Source organism: Borostomias antarcticus, assembly GCF_949987555.1.
Source record: "Borostomias antarcticus genome assembly, chromosome: 9".
In the NCBI taxonomy this organism is placed as follows: domain Eukaryota; kingdom Metazoa; phylum Chordata; class Actinopteri; order Stomiiformes; family Stomiidae; genus Borostomias; species Borostomias antarcticus.
Window position 1 is genome coordinate 8,399,669 of NC_140242.1, and position 24,690 is coordinate 8,424,358.

General features: G+C 47.9%; 1 protein-coding gene across 5 annotated transcripts in view; it reads left to right on the top strand.

Annotated features, from left to right (window-relative positions):
• Positions 1 to 2,105: 2,105 nt before the first annotated feature.
• Positions 2,106 to 24,690, top strand: part of abi1a (abl-interactor 1a) — a 45,872-nt gene continuing 23,287 nt past the window's right edge. For all 5 annotated transcript variants that reach the window (XM_084443335.1, XM_084443339.1, XM_084443337.1 and 2 more), the window contains exons 1-2: positions 2,106 to 2,264; positions 13,021 to 13,188. In XM_084443335.1, the coding sequence (XP_084299461.1) occupies positions 2,148 to 2,264; positions 13,021 to 13,188 (285 nt within the window). In that variant the 5' untranslated portion in view covers positions 2,106 to 2,147. The remainder of the gene's footprint in view (positions 2,265 to 13,020; positions 13,189 to 24,690) is intronic.

Genomic DNA, 24,690 nt, shown 5'->3' on the forward strand with positions numbered 1-24,690 from the left:
CAAATTATAGCACGTCACATGGCACGGCTCGGGCGGAGGTCCACATTTCCCCCATTGTCTAGCGCTAGCCTATAGGAATTCGCACCAAAACGTTATGTTAGCCATGCTCACTCCAATCTTCTGCAGCGGTTAAGGCTACTCTCCACTGTGAAACAGAGAAGGGAGTGTGTAAACAGAGCAGATCTGATGGAAACCTCACCACTTCACCTACAGCAAAACTGACAGGCGAACTCTGAGTGCCAAACAACTTCAGATTCCCTTTGAGAGGTGACACATGCCCCTAGCCTACTCCAATCAATTAAAGGAGTAGTAAAGGGAAAAATCATGTTTAGCCCTGTTTTAAGGTTACTTATGATCATATACAATGGTTCAGATCAAGAAGTTGACAAAACTAGCACTTTTGAGAAGGTTGATAATTGCTCTACCACCGTTTAGGTCATACAATGGATGTGGGTGGGCACCTTGCAAAATAATTCAAAAACATGTTAAACTCTCGATTTCAAAGACAAGAAGCTCATCGAGGGGGTAATTGGTGTCCGTTGGTGTTCTGACATCAAATTCGCTGCAAAGTATGAATCCTGTAGGGTTTTATTGATCATTTTATGAAATCCATTGACTTGTATTTATGTGACCGTTGTAGATGTGTAGATCAATCCGCAGAGGAGATTCAGGAAGCTGAACTATTTACGGTAGATAGAGGTCTTCTCGGGTCTAAAATGTGGACCCGAAACCGAGATGGACCCGAGACATTCATTCCGAGATCCGACTAAATCCGATCACTTTTTTAAATATGTATACCGGACCCGATTTTGTCCGAGAGCAGGAGTAGGACAGAGACCCGAGACCCGAGTCGGATCGGGTATTTTACGGATCCGACAGGCAGTAGTAGCAAGTAGCAGTAGCATTTATCGCTTAGGCTGTCACGGCTGTTAGCTTGCATGCTGTTGCATCACAGTTTGATGGAATTGCGATTTATCCTCTCAATCTTGACAGGATCAATCGCTATTTTGTCAGGCTGTGTTGTGGCAGCATGGAAATGAAACGGCCGTAAATAAATAAGGCTACACAAAGCTGCCACTAGGTTTGACCTCTTTATATTAATTTTCTTTCAGCTTATTTTTCACAAGTTAGGCTACTGGTGGTGGCTGCCATGTCTCCACTCGCGTCACGCCCGTGGTCTCACTGAATTTGCGTCATGCGTTTCTCTCGGGTATTATGCATAATGACAAACAGACCCGGGACCCGGGGTAATAGAATCGGATCCACCCGAACCATAATAAAAGCGTGGAAATGTGGACCCGGACCCGTACGGGTTTCGGGTCCGGTTCGGGTCCTCTCGGATTTACCCGACCCGTGAAGACCTCTAACGGTAGCTATTGTTATTTTTTATGTTGCTAGGCTACCTAGTTTGCGGAAGTTTACGCACATATGTGCTGCGACTAAATAGTTCTATGCTAAATATTTAAAAAAGCCTTTCCAGATGAACTAGAATCTTACTTTATGGCGAATTATATGTCAGAACGCCAACTAACACCTCGGTGAGTTTCTTGTCTTTGGAATTGAGAGTTTAACATGGTTTTTTGAATGATTTTTCAAGTTGCCCATCCACATCCATTGTATGACCAAAACGGTGGTAGAGCAATTATCAGACTTTCTCAAAAGTGCTAGATTTGTCAACTTTTTGATCTGAACCAATGTATATGATCATAAGTAACCTTTAAACAGGGCTTAACATGATTTTCTCTTTACTACTACTTTAACCATGTGCAGCAGTCACGTAGCTGAAGAGTCAATTTATAGGCCTATGGAGCACACATGGACAAACGAGTCTATGGTGCAGCTACACTCATCATATTTCTCTGTTGTATGAATGTTTGATAAAATAGATAAACAAAAATGAGCACTTCAAAAAAAAAGAGGGTTAACAGTTCGCCTGCTGTAACTTCACTACAGATCGGGCCCTGCGACGGTGCACCGCGTGCTGACATGGTTTTTCTAAACGAACCGATTTCACTGGGGTGGGTGATAGGTTGCAAAGACTTGAAAGCGAGGCAGGGATTCCACAATACCAGGCGAAGGAGTTTTGAGCTTGGGGCTGGTAGCTTCGATCAAAGGGGAGGCAAGGGGGCTATGCGGAGATATGTAAGATGGCAGAGCTACAAATGTTGTTAGAGGAAGAAATTCCAGCCGGCAAAAGAGCTCTTGTGGAGAGCTACCAGAACCTCACCAGAGTTGCAGACTACTGTGAGAACAACTATGTGCAGGTGAGGAGGCAAAACCATGAATTTACCAAGCGCTACAATCTTGGAATCCTTTGTCGTACGCTGATGGGATGCAGGGACAGGAAATGTGCGTTAAGAAATTTAAGGATCAAAATGAAATTGTGCGACAACGGGGCGCGTTATGCTTTTGACTTCAATGTATCTTCTGTATCTCCACGCTGTGGACATGTTGGACATGAACTGAGAATGAGAACGCTCCCATTCATTATTAGACTTATAGGTGTCTGATCTGATAGCCTATAGTTGTCGTTTACACAGAGGGTGTGTCTGTGTAAAGTTGTCCGGATCAGACTGTTACATTCGCAGCAACGTTGAAGCTTTTAATAATGAACTGAAATGATTTATTCGATTGTATTAAAATGTTATCGTTTCATATGATACTTTCATCGTTTCCATCCAATGTTTTGCGCCGTGCTCCAAGTCAATTGCATGCGGTGGGGCTTATTTTGTGTTTGTTGTAGTAGGTTATTTGATTTAATTGACAAATTATGTTTAATTATCCTTATTAGCGGGGGTTGTTTGGGTTCAATCTGATTTAATTCCACCATGAAGGCTAGGCTACTATGTACAGTAGTAGCTATAGCATCAAGAAACAATCTTTAGCAGTTCAAATTGAGTAGCCTAACCTACCAATGTTTTCCGACTTATTGTGATGGAGTAAGAGAAAAGTTAAGTGGACACATTTGCAACATTTGCTTTCCCTCTGACTGCATCTTGAAAACCTAGACATCAGACCTTGTATATTGATTAGACCAACATTTCTTCAAAATGTGAAAAGTGTCTAGCCTTTGTTCTATGTGCCACTGCAATTGTATGACTTGCATTATTCTGGATGTGAACAAAAGCCTCAGATATGAACTACTGGCGGTCGTTTAGTCCAATAGCATTGTGAGTACAATGATGAAATTGATATAAGGTTATCAATTCCACTTTTCACCACTATGGTCGAGTTGTGGCTGCACATTTTCAAGAGGAGCTTCCAAGCTACTGAGGTCCTTGGGTTTGACAAGCATACTCATCTGCAAGAGGTCAGCCCCACAAAGAGCCTCCCCTAAAACATAGAGTGGAGTCCAGATGTTTGCTGAAGACATCAGAGGAATGTTTGAGTGACGGACCAAAACCAGGAAACAGTATCTGGGTATTCAAACAAGAATAAGACAAACATGTCAGCTGGAGAGGGTGTGTCCATACCAGCTCCACTCCCAGGATTCCCTGTAATTTGGCTCTTGGCACAACTTTGTCTCTCACAATTTAACTGCTTAGGGAACGTAGTGGGCTAATATGTGAGACCATTCAGCTGTCAATCCTCTCTTAGTTTGTCATAGATCCCTGGGTAAAAGAGTACCATCGCAGAATTGCTCTGTTTCTTCATTTTTAGTGGATAAAACCATTCCCTGTAGCGCTATATTCCGTGTTGAGTAGCAAAAATTCTTGATTTACATACTTACTTTTACACCCCCCCCACACACACACACAGATGAGCTCTACACCAAGCCGCGCACTGCAACATGTCTCGGCTTGACAGTTTTTTCCCAGGGACTATTGACTATTGTCTTTCCCTCATATTGCCCTCCTCTCTCTCTGTTCTGGTAGGCCTATAGGCTCTTTGCACAAGCTCCACTACTTCCTGAAATTCTACAGGCATATTTATTTCCTGTCCTATACTATTGGATGGAAGTGATTAATCAGGTGTGATCAGGTGTGCCGCACACCTGATTAATCACTTCCATCCAATAGTATAGGACAGGAAATAAGGATGCCTGTAGAATTTCAGGAAGTAGTGGAGCTTGTGCAAAGAGCCTATTGGCTGGTAACGCGTCTGTGGCACAGTTGTGCAGTCTACTGTTAAGCAGCAGATGGCCGGAGCTGGTCGAGGACAGTCACTGTCCCACTTTCCGACTGACCGCAGAGACTATGCGTATGTGTTAAAAAGGGAGGTGTGCATGTGTGTGTGTGATGGAATGTGTGAGAGGTGGTGTTCCGGTATGAGCAGGTGTCCCGATCGTGTCAGCGTGAGAGGGAGCGTGTGATTGATCGCGCTGTGTTGCGTATTACGCCACGACGGGGCAGGTGACACTCCCGTTTCTAGAAACGGCGGCCTGCCTTGACGTCAGGAGAACGAGTCTGGGTGGAAAACGGGTTTGAGTGAAACAGAACCGGCAAGTTAAAATAAAGGTTCTTTCCATGAAAAAAAAAAAAAAACACTGGTCCTCTTCCGTAATGTCATCCTCAGTATCATTTAGTTAAGACATTTTGCTACTACTAAGATAGAGGCCTAAGCCATCGGCCTTAATATGATGGCAACAGAGGCTTGGAGATATAATTTCCATTTTTGGACGGTGACTTATCTTTCAGCAGCAGTGCCATGTTTTTTTTTAACCCCAGTGACAGGGCCATTTGTTGTTGTTGTGGACAAGGACACTGGGACAGGTACACACTGGGCCACCTGGTCATACTGGCAGGCGGCACAGATGCACATTCTAGAGGTCGTAAAGAGGAGGGCAGCGGACGACATGATGTCTCGTCAAACACTTTTTTTTCAGTCAGGTATTTTAATGTTCAACTCTCCTGAAAGGCAACTCCGAGGGCCCTACTCTTCCCAAAACGAGGCAAGTAGGCTATGTCAAAGTTTGGCAGACGTACAGTTTCATTTTAGTCTATTTTTGACAGCGTAATGACAGTGGCATCAGTCACTATCATTGAGAATGCAAGATGGGGGGGGGGGGACGAGTTGCTCTGCGTTTGTCCTGAACACATGACTTCACTGTCAGTAGACTCGGGCCGCTGCCCAGCAGAAGTGATGTGTGTTTGACTGTTTTCCCTGGAAGAGAGCCAGGCAAAACCTGGAGGTGATCAAATTTGTCATTTTTTCCTGTAGCTCTGCCTCAGGAGTATACTGAGTCCCAGTTCTGATCTCTCTGCTCTCTCACGCCTAGCTCTCAGCTGACTGGCCTGTTTTTGTTGTTTTTTTGTCTCAGCTTGGAAAGCGCTAGCGGGCGGGTCCAGCCAGGCCTGTTCTGACGCCTCACCACCTGTCATGCCACCTTTAGCTGGCACATGTTTTGGTTCGGTCCAGACTGGACCGATTTGATATTTCCTGGTCAGAATATAGGACTTAAAAATTAGGGTGCTCAAGAAGCAGGTACATGGGAGTGATCGCAGTTTTTGTCCTAGGTTCAGTGTATTTGACTGCATTAACGATTTGTGACTAGATTATCATGCTTGAATAATTTGTTGTTACTGAGTTCAAATGAGATTGAACTGTCTGGTTTCCACAGCTATTTCATTCACATTTTTTCAACAACAAAGAACTTGTTCAGTGTAGCAGCGGCTTGATTTTAACAGTGAAACTTCATCCGGAATGTGCTAGAGACCAGCTTCTGAGCTCTTGGTGTTTAATGTCTTTCTGTCGTGTCCCCGGCCCTTTTGACCGAATTTTTAATTGTGACCCTTACAGACCCTCAAGTACAGATGAACCTTCTGCTTTGTGGGGTTAGCTTTCTTGTGCCCCTGCGGTGAAACAGGACATAAAATCACTTATCCTGCTGCTGCGTCTGAAAGGGGGCATTGACTGCTGAGTTTAACTCTATTGAAGTTTACTGAATTGAACTACATAACGTGAATGTTGAGTTTCAGTGAGTTTTTTGTTCAACTTCTCAGTGTCTCTTAGGTGTATCTGGTTGGTGTTCTGTTTCTCATGAGTTTCTTTTCTGCCCTCCAGGCGCGGTTGCATTCCCGTTCATCGCACCATCTGTCAAAATAAGACGCATTTGAAAATAACGCATTTTGAATGCAGGTTTATTTTTGCACTACATAATCTATTTTTAACTCGCCTTCTCTCTGTTCTCATTGGGTAGCGATCTAATCTGTTGCAAACCAGACAGACGGATTCACTAGGATAAACCATTGTCTCTGGATTACAGATTAAGACCCATCACAGGGCTCCAAATGTAGGTGTTGCCCCTGGTATAGCTCAACGGTGTCAGCTCTGACTAAAGCACACCTGAGGATGATTGTAACTAAATGGAATTGAGATGGCTGAGCTCAAGCTAAATACCATGCTAGGTTTGGTCCCTACACAGTCTGCCAGCCAGATTATGGGTCGTTACTGCTGTGATCTTTGACTATGACTCTCCCCATACAGCTTCCTCAATCTCAGAACTCTCCGTCCATAATCAATACAACAACTCACACAGCACTTTGACGTCATGGCTTCGGTCAACACTTTCTTAACCTTCTCTGTCCTGCCCGCTTACTCAGTGGTCCGTGAAGCACCGAGATCCTAGCAGAGAACCTGGCGAGGCCCGTGAGTGACCCCGTGAACCCACAGTTCAGAGAGGACTACAAGACATCAAAGTAATTTTAGTCTTGGCGTTAAATATGCAGCAAACGGACGGGAAGGGCTGGCTTGTCAGAACAGCATGGAGGAAGCTCAGCAAAGACAAGATCAGTCAGGTTGTCCGATTTTGACTCTTCATGTCAAGACGGTTGATCTACCAAGAAACATTACATCCACATAGAAACCTTTTTATTGTATCCTTAAAGGCTATGTCGGACTAAGGCTATTCCAGATGTCTATTTTCCTTTTTTCTTGAGTGCATCTCCCCTCGGAGTCGCGACACTAGGAAACTGTAGGTCTGTCTGTCCGCCGGCGGAAAGGAACAGCACAGGAACCACACCGTCCCATCCTGTTTTAGCGGGGAATGTTCTGACTTGTCGTCACATAGCAGGGGGCTATTGCATCAGTGCTAGGCGGCCCTGTCATTCGACCTCTCAGCGGCATGTCAGTCGCTAAGTCGTAAAGGTAGTTTGACTGTTGAGAACAGCGGGAGCTTCTCCCAGACATGCGCATGATTTGGTCTGACATGAAACCCGAGCCGTGGTAAACTTTTGTTTGCATGTTTTGAAAATGAAACAAAGTGGCACATGCACATCCATAAACCAAAAAAGGGCAGGTGCCGAGCTGAAACGAGAGATGTCAAAATGGAGAAAAAAAAAGAAATGAAACAAAATGAAAACTGTCTGATGAAGAGCGTTGCTTGAAACGTCACACATTTTTTGATTCTGGTACAATAAATGCCATAACTATGGAGCCCAGCAGTGTGCGAGACCGTTCTTTTTCATTTTCATGTTTTGAAAACGGCCTCCTTCCCCCCTCTCCTTCCTCCCTCGCCCTGCCCCATCTTAGATCCAGGCCTCAGCTCTCGCCCTGGTCCTGTCCGTTTCCTACTTCCAGCCAGACTAGTGCGGTGGGGGCGGAGGGACAGCAGAGAGGGCGTAGGCAGGCAGCTCTCCTCCTCTTCCCTGACCCTGGAAACACAGTCGCTCCCCTCAGGGAGGAAGTCTGGGCCTTTCCTTCCTGCCCGCCTCCCGAGCAGCCAGTGCCGGTGTCGCCTTGCCAGCGGAGCGGTCCAACACCCCGCCTTGGAGAGACGTTGTGACGAAGACGCACCGTTCCCCCCTCCTCCCTCCCTCGAAGCAGTCGTTCATCTCTAGGGGCAGGACTGGTGCGAGTGGAGCAATGGTGGAAGGAAGGACGCATCTTAGACATCATCCGACCAGACCCCCAAGGGCAAGGCCAGCACTCTCTGCCTCCTATTGCTGACGCCTCACTTCCCAGAGGAAGCTGGATGCCACTACCCAGGCTCAAGCTGTTCCAGCAATCTAGACCCTAGGCTAGCATCGCAGTTAGCTTTTCTTATCTTATCGTGTGTTGTTTTTTTTAAATAGGCTGTAGCTAATGTAGGCGTGTACTACGTTTATGTAACTATTGACTTAACCCTATTCTTGACTGAGTGTGGGGGAGACTAGGGATTGGCAGTTTGAAATGTGGATGAGAATACTGCTTTTATATACTGTGTTGGCCGAGACATTTTGTTGACAGTCACTTGTTCCCTCCTCCCCACTGTCCAGTCTGTCATTACTCACAAGAGAGATATGAGCTCCAAGGCCCCGGGAGTTTCTGCTGGAGCTCTTGTGTGGGAAATGGAAACTACCTCAGTCTCCAGCTGCGGGAAAGCACTCGTTTTGTTCTGTTATTTACCCTTGAGTTGAGGCAACAAATACTTGGTTCTCCCACTGAGGAATGTCCTTCAGATACCTGTCCTTAAGATACAAAGACAGTTTTTCCCAGGCCCTTTCACTCAACTTTCACCCTGTACACTAGGATAAGCCTGGCATATACCCATACAGAATCCTTGATTTCAGATTGTTTTTTAACTTAACTGCATCTCATATTCTGCCATATTGCTTCATTCACAAGTGATTTCAGACTGTTATCAACTGTTATCTAACCAATTAAATTAGATCACAAATACAAAACCCCAAAAGATATCGTAATTTGTTTAGATGTAACCTAACATGTGATTTGTCAAAATGCCTAAAAGTAGGCGTAGAGTATGCCAGCTCCCGAGTGGTTTATATTGGAATTCCCATTGACATTTTAACATTGGGACGGTTTATCCAATTAAAACTTGTCATGATCGTCCCGCCATTCATCTGGCTGTCAATCACCTGAGGAGAGCCTGATGATGCGAGGCTAGTCAATCACAGTCACGTTAGCCACGCTAGCTATCTAGCTAGCTATTTGCAGCGATCAACATGGAAAACGGAGATCTAGAATATTTGTCTAAAAATGATTTCACAAAACTAGCACCAGCTCAGATGATTGATTGCTGGGATGGTGGATTGGACTAATGAATCAGAGACGAGTCATTAGATTGTGTTTATTTGAGGGCAACCAATGTTTGAGTCCATGGCTGTGGAGTAGGCTACACTTTAATGTAACTCAGGACTTGGAGGAAACAACTTTAAAGCTCTATGATAACTTTTTTATAGTTCAATATTCATCTTTACTTGCTATTAGTTTATGAATTGGCCTTAGCAAGACCCCAAAAATCGTTTTCCTGACATGAGACTAAATGAGACCCTGTGAATTTATTATTCTAGAATTTCGGTGTACTGGCTAGTACACTGGCGTTAAATCTTGTAGTGGAAACGGAAGTGACATGTTTTTGCGTGTCACAATATCATGAAGACAACAAACACTTCGTCCCAGCGAATTTATCTACATGCACACACAAAAAAAAGACTGGTATTTACCTGCATTGTCAATTGAAGTAGCTACAATCTTCCAATCCAGTCTGCTCCATACACATTTTATCATATTTTTTTCCCATCATTACAGCGAGTGAGCGGAGAATTGTGGGAAGTGTGGTTCTTAAAACGCAGTGCCGATCACCACCAGAGGGGCCGCCAAAATGCTGAGATCTCATGTAGCTTTAATGGCTGCATGCACAACATGCATGATTTCGGTTTAAATCGCAAAACGGCACGAGAAGGATTTATCATAAATCTCTTATCACACTAACATGCCCGGAAACACATGTCACACCACCATTAAAGAGAATATCAAACAGGTGATTTGGGAGTTTGAGCTATAGCAATCAAGGGTATATATTTTCTTGGCTAGTAGGCCTAGTCTAGAATGTTGTGAGTTTAGCTGTCCAACCATCCAACAAGACCAAGTCACCAACACATTTCCATTCCCATTTGTGTTCCATGTCTAGTGCACATTCCCTGCTTTTGAAATAATCACATTTTTGTGACGAATCCAAAAAGAGAGGCTACTTTTATTTCAGTATCAAATTGTTCAATCTCAATCCCCGCTGCTGAGATAACAATATTACTACTGTTCACCTTATTTATCTATGTAGGCTATGTTGTAAGAGATGTAAGAAACAGTTCCCCTTGCTTCCCAACCATCATCTTATCTACTTTGTGTGCTGCATTTTTTTTGTTTTATTCTTTCATGGTTTTAGAGCACAATCAACTTTTACCAAGAGGACAAAATGAAGTCCATCCATCCACCCAACTTCGTCCTAGAGTGCAGCCCGCGAGCACAGCGCTCCATAGTCCTAGATAAGGCCTGCCGTAGGCTAGTACTCGCTTCACCACGGATCTTCCTGGTATAAAGTTACTCTTTTCATTTTTTCCAGTAATCCAAACTCCATATCCAATTCCTATTTTGTTTTTTGACACACAAACAAACCAGTTCCTAGGCTGTTGTTCAATGATTAGGCTACAGTTCCGATTTGAGTATTATTCCCGATTAAACTGTGGGCTACAACATATTTGAGGCGTTCTTTTGCAAAAACACATATCCGTTTGTAGGCCTAGCAATCCTAAACCACGTTGCCCTGATGTGCGCGGTGAGGAAAGCGTGCTATTTGGTCGGGAACACAAAAGACTGAGCTGGAGAACCTACAACCCATGCGTGATGCGGCACATCGCAATAAAGGCTTTTGAACATTTTGCCAGTTACTTTCCTTTGAAGGAGAGAATATTATTATTTGAAGTGTCTACTTCCTGCCAACACTGACTACAGTTCAAGTTCATCCTACGTTACTAACTGCTTGGCTGTTTTTTTTTGTAGGCTATTCTTATTTCAACATTGATATTAAGGGTATAGTATCCACTAAGATAGAACTACTATACCTCAAACTTATAAATCACCTGTTTGATTGGTATAATGTATGCAGCGTTACAGTGTTGGCACACCTGGTAGGCTACCAGGACACACCAGACGACGACACTGCTCGCTGTCACCTAAGACTAAGTTCCACTGATTGTCACACACCTGAGTGTGTGAAATTTGTTCTCTGCATTTGACCCATCCCCTGGGGGAGCGGTGAGCAGCAGCAGTGCCACGCTCTGGAATCATTTGGTGATGTAGCCCCGCAATTCCAACCCTTGATGCTGAGTGCCAAGCAGGGAGGCAATGGGTCCCATTTTTATAGTCTTTGGTATGACTCGGCCGGGGATCGAACCCACAACCTCCCAGTCTCTGGGCGGACACTCTACCACTAGGCCACAGAGCTGGTTACAGGTTGGAAGATTGTCTTTTTAAGTGTGGTAGAAAGTGAAGAGGGATGGGGTAACTAAAGTGCAGAGCTGTGAGAAGTCGGAACAGACAATTCATTCAATCCCCATCTTCTCAACAGCCACAATGCCTCAGGCCACTGACTGTCCCCACAGTGCAACCTCATCCACACGCACGCGCACACACACACACACACTGGGTCTTTTTTTTTTTACCCAGAAAGCCTAGTTTCAAATTAATCTCCACAAAGCCAAATCCCTGTATGTGTAGCGTCACTATTCACATTCTCAAGGCAATTCATTTTATCCTTCATTGTTTTTTTGTTTGCTTAAATGTTGTAAATGAGATTTGTAGCGTCACGTCGAGTATAGACTGAGACTGTTCTGTGCCCGAAAGAGGAGTAGTGTTGCACAGGGAAAACACGATCCTGGTGCTTCGGACCAGGCTAAAGACTAAGGGTGACCGAGCCTTTGGGGCGACGGCCCTACCCCAGGACCTGAGAGCCTCAACTTCTGAGAACTCTTTTAAAAAAAAACTCTTGAAGACCCACCTGTTTAGACAGGCTTTTGGAGATCTGTAGCCCAACTATTGACCCCCCCCTCCCATGTTGTCATGATTTCTGCCTATGTGAACTGTATGTTTATTTTAATTCCCCACTGTAAAGCACTCTGTGCACTCGTGCTGAGAAGATAAATAAAGGTTTAATTACTTACTTACTAAAAGGCTTCTAAAACAGCGACTTGGTTGGTCAAAAGTGCCTGTGTGCATTAGCGCTGGTGCGCGTGTGCATAATGTGTGAACCCTTTCCAACAGACGGCCCCTTGCTCCATCGCCTCTCTCTGGAGGAATCTCTCTTCATTCCTGGAGGCTGTTATCATGCCACACATCTGCTTCTTTGATTCCCTCTTGTAGCAGCAGTTACTCTGTCACTTCTCCCCCTTGGTGTTAACTAACCAAGCGAGGGGGGGGGGGGAGTGAGTCAGGCGGGGGTACAAAGCTCATATCACGGACATGCATACGGTTTGTTACACACTACAGGCCAATTTATTTATACTTCGTCGTACAACACTTTTGAAAGTGTTGACAGACTGAAATGACGTCACTGTATACATTTTTTTTGTCGGACAGGGGTGTCTTACACCTACATGTACCAAACTTTGTAATGTCGCAGACACCGTCACTTAGCTATCAATCACAGCTGTGATTGGATGGCTAGATAGAAGGCACGTTCGTTGTCATGGATCAATCAGCCATGCGTCCGCAAGTTACCATGGAGGTGATCAGACACTTAAGTGACTGTGTTGGACCTGCGTTGAGTGACTGTGTTGGACCTGTGTTGGGTGACTGTGTTGGGCCTGTGTTGACTGTTTTGGGCCTGTGTTGAGTGACTGTGTTGAGTGACTGTGTTGGGTTGGGAGATCAGGTGCGGTGGTTCCGTTGCCCTGCTCTAGAACGCAGTGTCTGTTTTGGGCCTGTGTTGAGTGACTGTGTTGAGTGACTGTGTTGGGTTGGGAGATCAGGCGCGGTGGTTCCGTTGCCCTGCTCTAGAACGCAGTGTCATCATCACTCGCATGATGAATCATCACCAACACCTCTTTCTCAGTCATCTCTCTGTCGGTTTGCTCTTGTATTATTCGTGCCGTTGATTTTATTTCGGTATTTAAAACGGCGCCGGTATGGCAATGGAGGCAGCCTTTTTTTTTCTAATCTGAATGGTGGTCAAAAGATGTTACGGTGGATATTCAACATTAATTCAACTCCTCTCTCTCTCTCCTCTCTCACTCTCTCTGTTTCTCTCTATCTCTCTCTCTCTCTTTCACTCTTTCTTTCTTTCTTTCCTCTCTCTCTCCCTCTCAGGCCCAGGACAAGAGGAAAGCTCTGGAGGAGACCAAAGCTTACACCACCCAGTCCCTGGCCAGCGTGGCCTACCAGATCAACGCCTTAGCCAACAATGTCCTGCAGCTGCTGGACATCCAGGCCTCCCAGCTACGCAGGATGGAGTCTTCCATCAACCACATCTCTCAGGTCGGGACACGCGCATACACACACACACACACACACACACACGGTTGTGCCCACAGATCCTCACAGCTGTGCAGAATGGGACCCTACATCAACGCGAAGCAAGGGCGCAAGCCGCTGAACTGCAGCCAGATATGAACACTTTCCGTACTGTTTTCAGCATCTGTTTGTAGCCTCTATCTATTTGCAGTCACTGCGGTCCTTTTATAGACCGATTAGCCTGAGTGTGAATGTCTGGTTGTCTTGTCTCTTTCTCTCTCTCTCTCTCTTTCCCTCTCTCTTTCTCACACACACGCTCTCTCTCACAAACACACACACACACACGCTACCTTTATGACTACGACTACAGTCCCACCCCACGCAGCCTTGACCCATATAACGTAACCCACTGTTGCTCCTCGCCTCATGCTGCCTCCCCCCAGCCCTGGCGAGATCCAGCAATCCGTCCAATTAAGTCATTAGGAATGAGCCCCGGATCAAACCAAAGATGGGGGACATGCGGCAGCGCAGATAAACGCGCCCACCCCTCGCCGCACGCTCTCGTGGTGACGGGGCACGGGTTTGATCCAAGCATGTGACAGTCACACACTCCGCAGGTCAGAACTTGACAGCGTTGTCTGGGGGTGTTTCCGACTCGTCGTTCCCTCTTTTGCGCGGTGATAACGCTACATGGAGAATAACGTTTGATGCTCTGAAGGTTTTTTTTTTGAGAAGCTCTTTCCCACGTCCCGAATTCGATGTTTTCATAATAGGCCCGAGGCGAAGAACGTCTGAAATGTCTCGGAAGAGAAGATAAACCGAAGGTCAAGACCGAAGGCCGTTCTCCTCCCACAACTCTGAGCATACGTCTTGACGGAACGAGGGGACGCGGAGAGACAAAGGGGCAAGCGGGAAGCAGACGGACGTAGAGGAGGACACAGACGCCAGCCGGAGAGGACGGAAGACGGACGGCGCGAGGGTCAACGGGAGGAGAAAGCGGGCCAGAAACAACGGCGGCGCCTCGCCCCGCGAGCAGACAGAATATCACCGACGACCCGGGTCACTCACTCACCAGCATGCCACACACTGTCTTGAGTCTCCATGGCAACACTCCCGGCCACCTCTAACGACCATGAACCAGGAGAGAGAGAGATGGAGAGAGAGAGAGATGGAGAGAGAGAGAGACGGAGAGAGAGAGAGAGAGAGAGAGAGAGAGGGGGAGACGCAGAGACGCAGACGCAGAGAGACTGAGAACACAATGGTGTGTGCATTGAGCAGAAGACTCAGAGCGAGTTGCTAGGCACAGCTCACCTCAGAAATGGACAAAACCAGTTTACCGGACGTACTGTAATGTAGCTCACTACATGGTGAGCTATTTGCGCTTCTACTGTACATCGCCTGCAAACTATTTTCTTTGGCCGTCTGTTGTGCTGTGTTGATGGAGACAGAAGACTGTCCACAAGGACCACAGGACCACAAGTCCTGTGGTCACCAAAGACGTTCGCTTTGTGTCGTCTGCAGCGATGGCAATATGTTCTAGAGGTGCCGGAGGTCAAGCAAGGTCGTGTTTGGTCATTAAAGTGTGAGATTGCTGCCTGTATACTTCACTGTCTCTGTCTTTCTTTCTCTCTCCTAGTCTTTGTCACTCTCTTTCACACCCACACACACTCCCTCTCTCTCTCCCCCTCTCTCTCAACCTCTCTCCCTCTCTCTCTGTCTCTCTCCCTCTCTCTCTCTACCTCCCCCTCTCTCTCCCTCTCTCTCTCCCCCTCTCTCTCAACCTCTCTCCCTCCCTCTCTCTCTCTCCCTCTCTCTCCCTCTCTCTCCCTCTCTCTCTCTACCTCCCCCTCTCTCTCCCTCCCTCTCTCTCTCCCTCTTTCTCACCCTCTCTCTCCCTCTCTCTCTCCCTCCCTCTCTCTCTCCCTCTTTCTCACCCTCTCTCTCCCTCTTTCTCACCCTCTCTCTCCCTCTCTCTCTCTCCCTCCCTCTCTCTCTTTCTCACCCACTCTCTCTCTCTCTCTCTCTCTCTCTCACTCCCTCTCCATGAATGATGAGTATACGGCTCCGGCGCGACGTCTCCCATCTTTGTCCAGTAGCTCTAGATTGAGGCGTTCAGCCTGACCACGGGGTCGTAACGAAGCAAGTCCTTCTGTGTTGATAACGGAGAGGTATGACTGGAGCCCTCCCAGCCCAGGCGGTTTTATAGGTCCCCCTTGCCCCCCGCTCAGAGATGCATCATTATCAAAGTCCCCCGGTTGTGTGTCCCCCCCCCCCCTGGCCTTTTAACCCAACCCGCCAGATGGTCCGCTTCACATAACCATCTGGGAACTCTCCATCGGAAACTGTTTGGAAAAGGGCAGGCCCTTTCAGAAACACTTGGCAGGTGATTGGATGACCAAATCAGAAGTGGGTCGCGCACATCCCAAAACAATTAATAAGGCAGGTGCTGGACTAAAAAAGCATATGTACCAAAGAAAGTAAGAGTCCGCACACATGTGTGCGGACTCTTACTTTCTTAGGTGATTGGATGAGCCATCTGTCTATCAACATCTATCACGCGCTAACTTCAACCGCTCCTCGCTGTCGTCACACCTAAACCCGCCCAGGGTAGCTCACCTCACAGAAGATTGGCGAGATTGTTTTCTGATCGCTCCTCTGAAAGGGAAATACAGAGGAAAAGGCCCATGCCTGATTTCAAAAATTGTTTAAAAAAAAAAAAGTGCGTCTAACGGCAGGTTCAGACGACACGAATTCAGACTGATTTTGGCCAGATTTTTCATTGCCAACAAAGTTTCCAGCGTCGGGCCCGAATATGAACATAGTGTGACATAATCGACGACACCCAGATGAACAGTCTTACGAGTCAGAATTTTTTTGTATTTTCCTGCCTAGTTTGACATCTCCTGCGATCGTCGCTACGACGTACCTTGACGTTGACCAATCGGATGACGGTGTTCTCTGGCGCACAAAATGAACATGGCGAAGGGAAAGAGGGTTTTCTGCAGTCGGACTCCTCCCCCCTCGGTGCCCGCCCCGCCCCCGGCTGGCGGCTGTGTGTCACACGGGCGCCGTGTGTGCGGCGGCGAGGCCCAGGGTGTGGTGTCGGGGCTGTCTCGTGTGGTTAGATGGCGGGTTCGGGTGTGTCCGTGTGGGACCTTCCTCCTCTCCGCTGAGGGACACTTATAACGGAGCACACATCCTGAGGGACACTTATAACGGAGCACACATCCTGCGTTTGTTTGTGTATCTTAATGTGCGAGCGCTTGTACGGTACGTTCTGACACTGACTTATTGAGATTCACTGGCTGTCTTGGGCTCCTTGCAAAAGAATGGGTGATGAGAATTGAGTTGAGTGTGTGCGTGTGTGTGTGTGTGTGTTGGTGTTTTCGGGTTCAGCAAAGCCTTTCAGTCGCAGGTCTCCTTGCAGTCGGAGGCGCGTTGGGAGAATACACTCCAGAGAGCCGCTACCTTGAGCTGTGTGTGTGAAGTGGCTGCTAAAAGGCTGTGAACAGGGAGAGCTTTGTCTGACCAGCGGAAGAGTGGGCTACACACACACACACACACACAACCTCTCTCTGTGATACTCCTCTGTGTTAAGGGGAAAGAAAAGTGTGTGTGTGTGTGTGTGTGTATGCGCGCATGTGTGTATATATTGTGCACAACATCATCTCATCCGTATAAATCAGGAAAAGGAAAACACATTTTGTCAGGAAAGTACATTTTTGAAAGGAAAGACGTGTCAATGTTGCATACTAAACATGGTCCATGGTCCAAACATACCGTAGATCCAGCCCACTGTATTTGACCTGTGGTCTGTCTGTCTGTCTGTCTGTCTGTCTGTCTGTCTGTCTGTCTGTCTGTCTGTCTGTCTGCCTGTCTCTGCCTGCCTGCCTGCCTTCCTGCCTGCCTGTCTGCCTGTCTGTCTGCCTGTCTCTGTCTGTCTGTCTGTCTGTCTGCCGGCCTGCCTGTCTGTCTCTGTCTGTCTGCCGGCCTGCCTGTCTGTCTGTCTGTCTGTCTGTCTGTCTGTCTGTCTGTGGCGCATGTACAGAGACGTGACGTGTTTGTCCACCCCCCTCCCGGGCACAGCTACTCTGCAGGGTTATCCTGTAAATCACCTGTGGTTTAATTTTCTGGGTGGCACAGTCGGAGAACTCGGGCGCGCCGCCAGCAAGCTAATTGAACCCAGCGCCCAACAACACAGAGATGAAGTCGTCCATGTGGAAAGCAGCTGACATGGAGCCCCCCCCCCCATAAACAGTCCTCAGTGACATACCATGTCTACGTGTGTGTGTGTGTGTGTGTGTGTGTGTGTGTGTTTGACACCACGGCGCTTTCTGTCTGACCTCTAGCACGCCGCTGGCGGAGAGAGATGGGCTTCATCCAAACAGGAAATTAAGCCGCACAGAACGGCGTGCGCGTAGGGGGGGGCCGCGCTTCCTGCTGATGCCAGCGCTGCTAACCTGAGTGTCTCATGACTTTCAACACCGTAGCCCCTCCCTGCTAATGTCCCCTATCACCCTGCATTCCCAAACCATTGTTCTATTGTCTACAACGATATCGGCGTATTGAGCAATATCTTTGTTCGCTTAATAGCGTGGTATTGAAAGCAGCGTTTGTTATGGTGTGTGTGCCGTGTGAGCACACCATACCCCTGTTGGTTATATATGTGTGTGTGTGTGTGTGATATATGTGTGTGTGTGTGTGTATGTGTGTGTGTGTGTGTGTGTGTGTGTGCGCGTGTGTGTGCGCGTGCCTGTGGTGTGTGTAACCTCATTGCTGGACAAAGCGTGATCCGTGTGGAGGAGGGCGATTTCCTGTGAGTCATTATCAGACCTCTTCCCCGACTCTGTGGTCACTTCCTCCTTCGCCCCTGCCATATGAGGAGCGTCACCGCTAGCACAAACATTCCTCTCCCCCGAACAGCCCTCCTCAATTAGACATCATTTCCCCCCTTTTGTGCTATATTTTCCCCGTAGTCCGTCAGTGGGACATTCCCGCCCAGAGGAGCCAGACGTGACACACCGAACCACTAACCGTAGTCACGTGTTCCATCTCACTAAAAGTAAATTAGTGACTTACTAAAACCTGAGACGCTGGGATCTGAATCCGGGTGTTCCGAGCGTTGGAAGTTGAGAGGCTCGTAACCGACGACGACCCGATATATACAGCATATATATTTTAGGCGATGTGCTTCCGAGTGTGTCGTTGGGTTTTGTGTTGGTACGTTATATTCGGCTGTTTGTTTGACAGGGACTTTAGCCCGTCTAGGAGTGGCGTTGGGGCGGCTGGTGTTGGTCTGAGTGATGTAACTGTGGTGTGGGGCCCTCGCCCTGGTGTCTGCTGCTATTGATTGCATGACCCAAGTGCTGTTAGCACACCGTGGAAACACTGATCGTCTTCTGGGCTTGGCGATGCGATACACAAGCTTGTCTACACTTTTAAGCGTCGAGCTCAGAGTCTTGTACGTTCAGTGTAACAACGTTCTATTGGCAACACGCCGATTTTACGTGATCGGCAATATCACACGAGGCGCGTTTGCGGTGTTAACAAACCGCAACGGTTGACCTTGGTGTGTTTGTTTGATTCTTGGAGATACTCTGTTTTATGGGAAAGCAGATCTGTTGGCGTTTTCACACTCCAGATGAATAGTTCCGCCCCCCCCCCCCTCCCCCCTCCCCCCTCTTCCTCTGGCTCCGAGAAGCTGGACTGGATCTAGAGTGGGGGTGTTACTTTTATCGAAGGAATTCTGCTTTTCACAGAATCCGGCCTCCTCCTCCTCCTCCTCCTCCTCCTCCGCTGTGTTCAGCCTCCTGACCGTCCCGTCGCTCCGGCCCAAAACAGCAGACGTGTCAGAAGCTCTCCGACGCGCAGCGTTGCTCGGTTACACCAGCCAGCCCCGGAAAAAAAAGGGCCTCCGTGAAGGGGGCTCCGAACCGCCCCGCCCCGGGCTCACGCCGCACGACGAAGGGTTTTCAGATGCGCTGGCAACGCGCTAAGCAACAAGACAGAAGCCAGCCAGGCGTGTGTGTGTGTGTGTTGGGGGGGGGGGGGGGGGGGGGGTTTCATCTGAGAACGAACCGCCTTCATCCTTGCAGGCCCTGGGCCACACTGCTCCAATCCGCCGGGCTAGACTGACGGACGGGACGACCAGTCGTCCTCCGATCGGACTCGTCCGTTAAACGCTCAGATAATGGGGTTGAGGTTAAGAGGAGGTGGGAGGATGAGCCGGGGGGGGGGGTCAGAAGAAGGATGTGAAAGTCCTGGACTGTAACAAAGACGAGACTCGAGTTCCCCGCTGTTCCATTGAGACTTCCTCCCTCTGATATGCTGAGCTTATGCACTGGGTTTTTATCCAATCAAATGATGCTGAGCTGAAGTGATGGAGATGCACCTGTCCATTGTTGTTGTGAGCACCGTGGCGTCAGGAAAATAAATCCTATGTATGCAAGTACAGTGGCAATGCAAGTATGCAAGTACAATGAAGAAATTCTGACTCTGAAAGGGATAGAGAGGGTTCACCTGGAAAGAGACACACATCGCTCTCGCTTCCTCTACACAGAGTTATGGGAACTGAGAGTTGCTTTCAGGGCTGTGTGTGTGTGTGTGTGTGTGTGTGTGTGTGTGTGTGTGTGTGTGTGTGTGTGTGTGTGTGTGTGTGTGTGTGTGTGTGTGTGTGTGTGTGTGTGTGTGTGTGTGTGTGTGTGTGTGTGTGTGTGTGTGTGTGTGTGTGTGTGTGTGTGTGTGTGTGTGTGTGTGTGTGTGTGTGTGTGTGTGTGTGTGTGTGTGGGGGGGGTATCTCTCAGAGTAAGAGTCTGACTCTCTGCCAGTTAGCTCAAACATCTTGGCATCTCTCTCTTTCTTTCTTGCACATACTCTCACTGTCCAAATCTAACCATGTGTGTCTTGTCTTGCACTTTTGTCAGGTCTGGACAACTACCCACCCACGCATGCGCGTGCACACACACACACACACACACACACACACACACAATGGGTGTTTTCGCCTAGTCGTGCTGCAATGCAAGCTCACGTCAGCCCAACCCAACCCACCGCCTCCAGAGAGGTTGGGACTCTCTCCGTGCGTGCGTTTGTGCACGGCTGGCGCTTTCTACTGGGCTTCATCCTCAGGCCACGCGGCCAGAGTGCTGAGGAGGCCATTTCTCTCCCCGTCGGACGCTGGAGTGGAACTGGCTGTCTGCGCCATATCAAAGTCTCTGGGGTCGTTCTGACTTTCGTCCATCTCTCAGTCCTTCTGACTCCTTTGTGTGTGTGAGACGACCGATGTCAAGCCAGGTTTGCACAGGCCTTTGAATATTCCGTTGCGGGGCCGTCGATTCTGGCGGAGTGAGAGATTTATACTGTATCCCCCTGCCGATGACGCGGAGAGAGCCTTTATGTAAATGTGTGACCCCACCCCCTCCCCCGCTGTCTCTGACACATGTAAATCAACACGGGCAGGGAGACTGGGGGTCACACGGAGGGTCGTCGTGGGAACGACCCCTATCCCATGACAGAAACGTCCTTCCGCCTGGAGCGTGCGTTGAGGGAGTGTTTGCTTGTGTGTCTTTGCTTCTGGTTGAATGAATAACTCCAGACTGTGTTCAGAGCACTATAGGATGACATCACTGAAGATCGGGAGTGCAGCCTGTCAATTATGGCCCAGAGCTGTGGAACACAATACCTATAAATATCAGGGAAGCCAGCTCGCTGGATAGTTTTAATAGAAAGCTTAAATGTATCTCTTCACTTTAGCTTTTAACTACAGTAGCTCCTTTTAACTACTGTAGCTCCTTTTGCACTTGTGAGCTACTGCCCTTCTTTATTTTTTTAATGTGTATCTCTCCAGTAGAACATTTTATTAAATTGTCATTTATACACTGCATTATAATATTATTATTAATAATAATAACAATATTAATAACAATAATAATAATTATTACTATTTATTTGTATTATTATTAGCATTATTAGCATATATTATTATCATTATTGGTTCCCAGTAGAAAATCCTGAGAGATGTAGGTTGTTCGCTGAGGTAACCCTGTGTGTTCCTGCTAACACAATAGCAACAGTCCCTCATGGCAACCGCTGTACTGCAACACCGAGGGAGAACAGAAACCAGACCCTCTCACCCCAAAATTAGCAGCTCCTTTCCTCTCTTCAGCTGTGTTCTGGCCCCAGCCCAGAATGGGCCGCTGACAGCAGCTGGTGTGTGTTGTGTGTGTGTGTGTGTGTGTGTGTGTGTACGCTCGCAAAGGAATGGGCTGGCAGCTTGACAAAATGGTGACCGCGTTTCCTCCAGTCCACAGTCATGGACGAGGGGGACAGTTCACTGAGTGTGTGAGACACGAATTAAGAGGGACAAGAATGAGTTGGAGAAGAGAGGAGTGAGGATGAGAGGATGGGGGAGGGCTGGGGGATGAGAGGAAGTGGATTTGAGGAGTGGAAAGAGACAAAGATGAGGAGGGAATTTTAAGAGAAAGAATAAAGAAAGATTAAGGGAAGAGAGAGCAGAAATTGCAAGATCAAGAGATTTCAAGATCAAGAGATATTTTCAAGATCAAGAGATACTTTCAAGATCAAGAGATCATTTCGTTTCACCTCATTATTCATTCTGAACAAGCTCCTCCCTCTGCAGACCTTCCTCCAGATGGGTGTCGCCAAAGGAGTCCGTTCACCCCCTTACCATTCCAATTCCAACTGAGAAATCAACCTGGATAAGAGTCTTTCCAGACCCTAAATCGCATTTCGAAGATTCAGATTCAGGGGCTGTAGCTAGGCTAAGAAGTGACTTAATTCCTAGAAGCCTCACTGACTGAGAAGTAAGTGGCTTCCAGGCACCAGGACTGCCCAGTGTTTCTGGGAAGAGATGGGCAGACTCCAGGCCTGCGGACGACAGTGATGGCGAGCGCATGTGAACCGCTCTCCACTGTTTGGCGAGGCCTATTTGAGCATCTCCAGACAAGACCCCCGGAGCACACAGACCCTAGTCTGGCACTGCGCTTAACTGTAGCTCTGAAGCTCTGTACTGAAGAGGTTCGTTGGGGAGCTAGTTTGTAGCAGTGGTACGCAGAAGTCGGTTAATTCTGAAAACATACAACATTGTTTCCAACACATCTTGGCTTGTCAAAAGTTATAGAGTATGTTTGGAGTTCTCTGCAATGGATGTTTTTTGTTGTTTTTTTTAAATCTTTTTTTAGCAGAACTCCCCAAAGGCTAGTTTGTGAGACGCTAGTCAGAAAAAGGCTATGTCCTTCTTCAAACATTCACGGCTCACTCACTTCTGTTGGTGAGTGAATGGTTATTGTAAGAAAGGCTGAGCCCTGGTTCTTCATCTTCCTGTCAACACTTGTGCAACATTTGTTACAAGTGTTTTTACCAAGGCTAGCTCACAGGAAGGACATTAACTCACTCTGCTGCCTTCTCACTTCCTGTCTGTGCCAGCTGCTATGCTGTTTGTCCAAGCAAGTGTACTCCGATAAGTTTGAAGTATATATGATATCACAAAACAAACACGTTCCTATTTTAGCTGTAGCAGAACAACATTCGTTTTTGTCTCTCGTTACAGCGTAGTTTATTTAGCTTTGCTCATGGTCCATGTCCTTCAGCAGAATGGAATAACAATGTGTGGCTAGACAGTTGGCACCTTCCAGTAACATTTTAATACTGGCCCTCTTTGTTTATCTTAAGCAGGAGCATGTCAGTTGGTCTACATCCCTGTATGTGTGTGATTGAATCCCCCCAAATGTCCAGAAGGAGCTAGCTGTGTTGGAGGAGGGTGAGAAGGTGAGGTCATGACAGGTCTGCTGGACACCAGCCAGGACCACTTAACACCGCTCCTCCAAGACATCGGTCAGTGAGAGCTGAGCGCTCCGCCCAGCTGGACGCTCTCTGAACTGAACGCCAATACGTCTCTCCCCTTGACTGACTAAGCTCAGCTGATCCCAGCTCAGTCCTTTGCCCAGCTCTAGAATGTTTCAGAATTGAAGGGGAGGAGTGAAGAAGAGATCCTGCAGTGCACACAGCCATGTGCCTGAGGCCTTGGTGCACAGCCATTACGTCTTGGGTTTGAAAGGAGCTCACCATTATAATGGAGGACTAATAAATGTGGACTCCTGTGGTACTTTGCTCTGTGTGATACACATTGAACGGGTTGTTGGGCGTTTCCCTTTAACGAAAAGAGGCACTCAAGGCTTGGCAGCCAGTTCTGGGTTATTATAATGGTCTGCTGTAGTCAACTCCCAGTCTTCCCTCTCCGCTCAAAGACATGGCTTCCCCAGGGCTATTAAAGGCAGTGCTGTCTTCGGGTGGATTGTGCAGGAGGTCTCTATGGGAGCAATAGTGATATTTGGAGCAACACGACACATTCACTAGTGTGCCATTCACTAGTGTGCCCCCCCCCCCCCCCCCCCCCCCCGGCCACACACACACACACTTCATAACATAGAGATATAACCTAGTTGGTACATTGTTGTGGCTCTTGAAAGTATGCATGGCCCATTAATGAAAAGAAGGTGGGAGTCTAAACTAGAGAAACGGTCCGAAGGCTACTTCATTCTACCCTCTCTCTACAACGGGTGAGATTCCGCACCCTCATTCACCAGAACGTTCCAGAGAGACGGGGCCAGATAACTAGCTAGCTCGCTACCTCCAGAGTGAAGACCGAGCCAGCACACTTAGCTAGCTAGCTACCTCCAGAGTGAAGACCGAGCCAGCACACTTAGCTAGCTAGCTACCTTCAGAGTGAAGACCAAGCCAGCACACTTAGCTAGCTAGCTACCTTCAGAGTGAAGACTGAGCTAGCTAGCTAGCTACCTCCGGAGTGAAGACCGAGCTAGCCAGCTACCTCCAGCTCCAGACCCCCCCCCCCCCCCTATGAAAGGAACCCTCTGTTGGCTCTGGCCCTTGCTCCCTCCTTTTGACAGAGACCTTGTTTTTTAGTTTTTTTACCGGCCACCAAGCCCTTTGCAGACATTGCCGTCTTTCATCTCTCCGAGGAAGGAGCAGCTGCCCCAGAGTGCCTCGGTGCCCAGTGGGAGGAGTCTAAACTCTGCTGGCGCGGAGCCAGAGGCGGGAAAGTGGCGACGTTAAGAATCGGGATGGTTTTTTGAACGGGGGGGGGGGGGGGGTGAGTGTGATATTTCCCGATGCAGGCGATGGATTCGACTGCAGGCATTAAGACTGTTCCGGAATCATCCCAGCCTCCTCATCCGTCACCACGGTTTACAGTATGTAGCGATTGTGTGGACAGAAGTTTGGAGCGAGCTACGCTTCAGTCCCAGGGTGCGGTAGGGTTGTCGGTGAAAACGCCAGCCCGGGAGATACTCTGTGTGTGTGTGTGTGTGTGTGTGTGTGTGTGTGGGCCTTGGTAGACCTGGCTAGACTGAGGTGTTTACACACACACATACCTCATAACCTCAAAAACGTTTCACACACTCGCTCCCCTTCTCCCCCCTCCACGTCTCATTCCTCGCTCCCAGCGCAACCCTATCACAACTTTACTTTTCTGTCCTTTTTCTCTCTCCC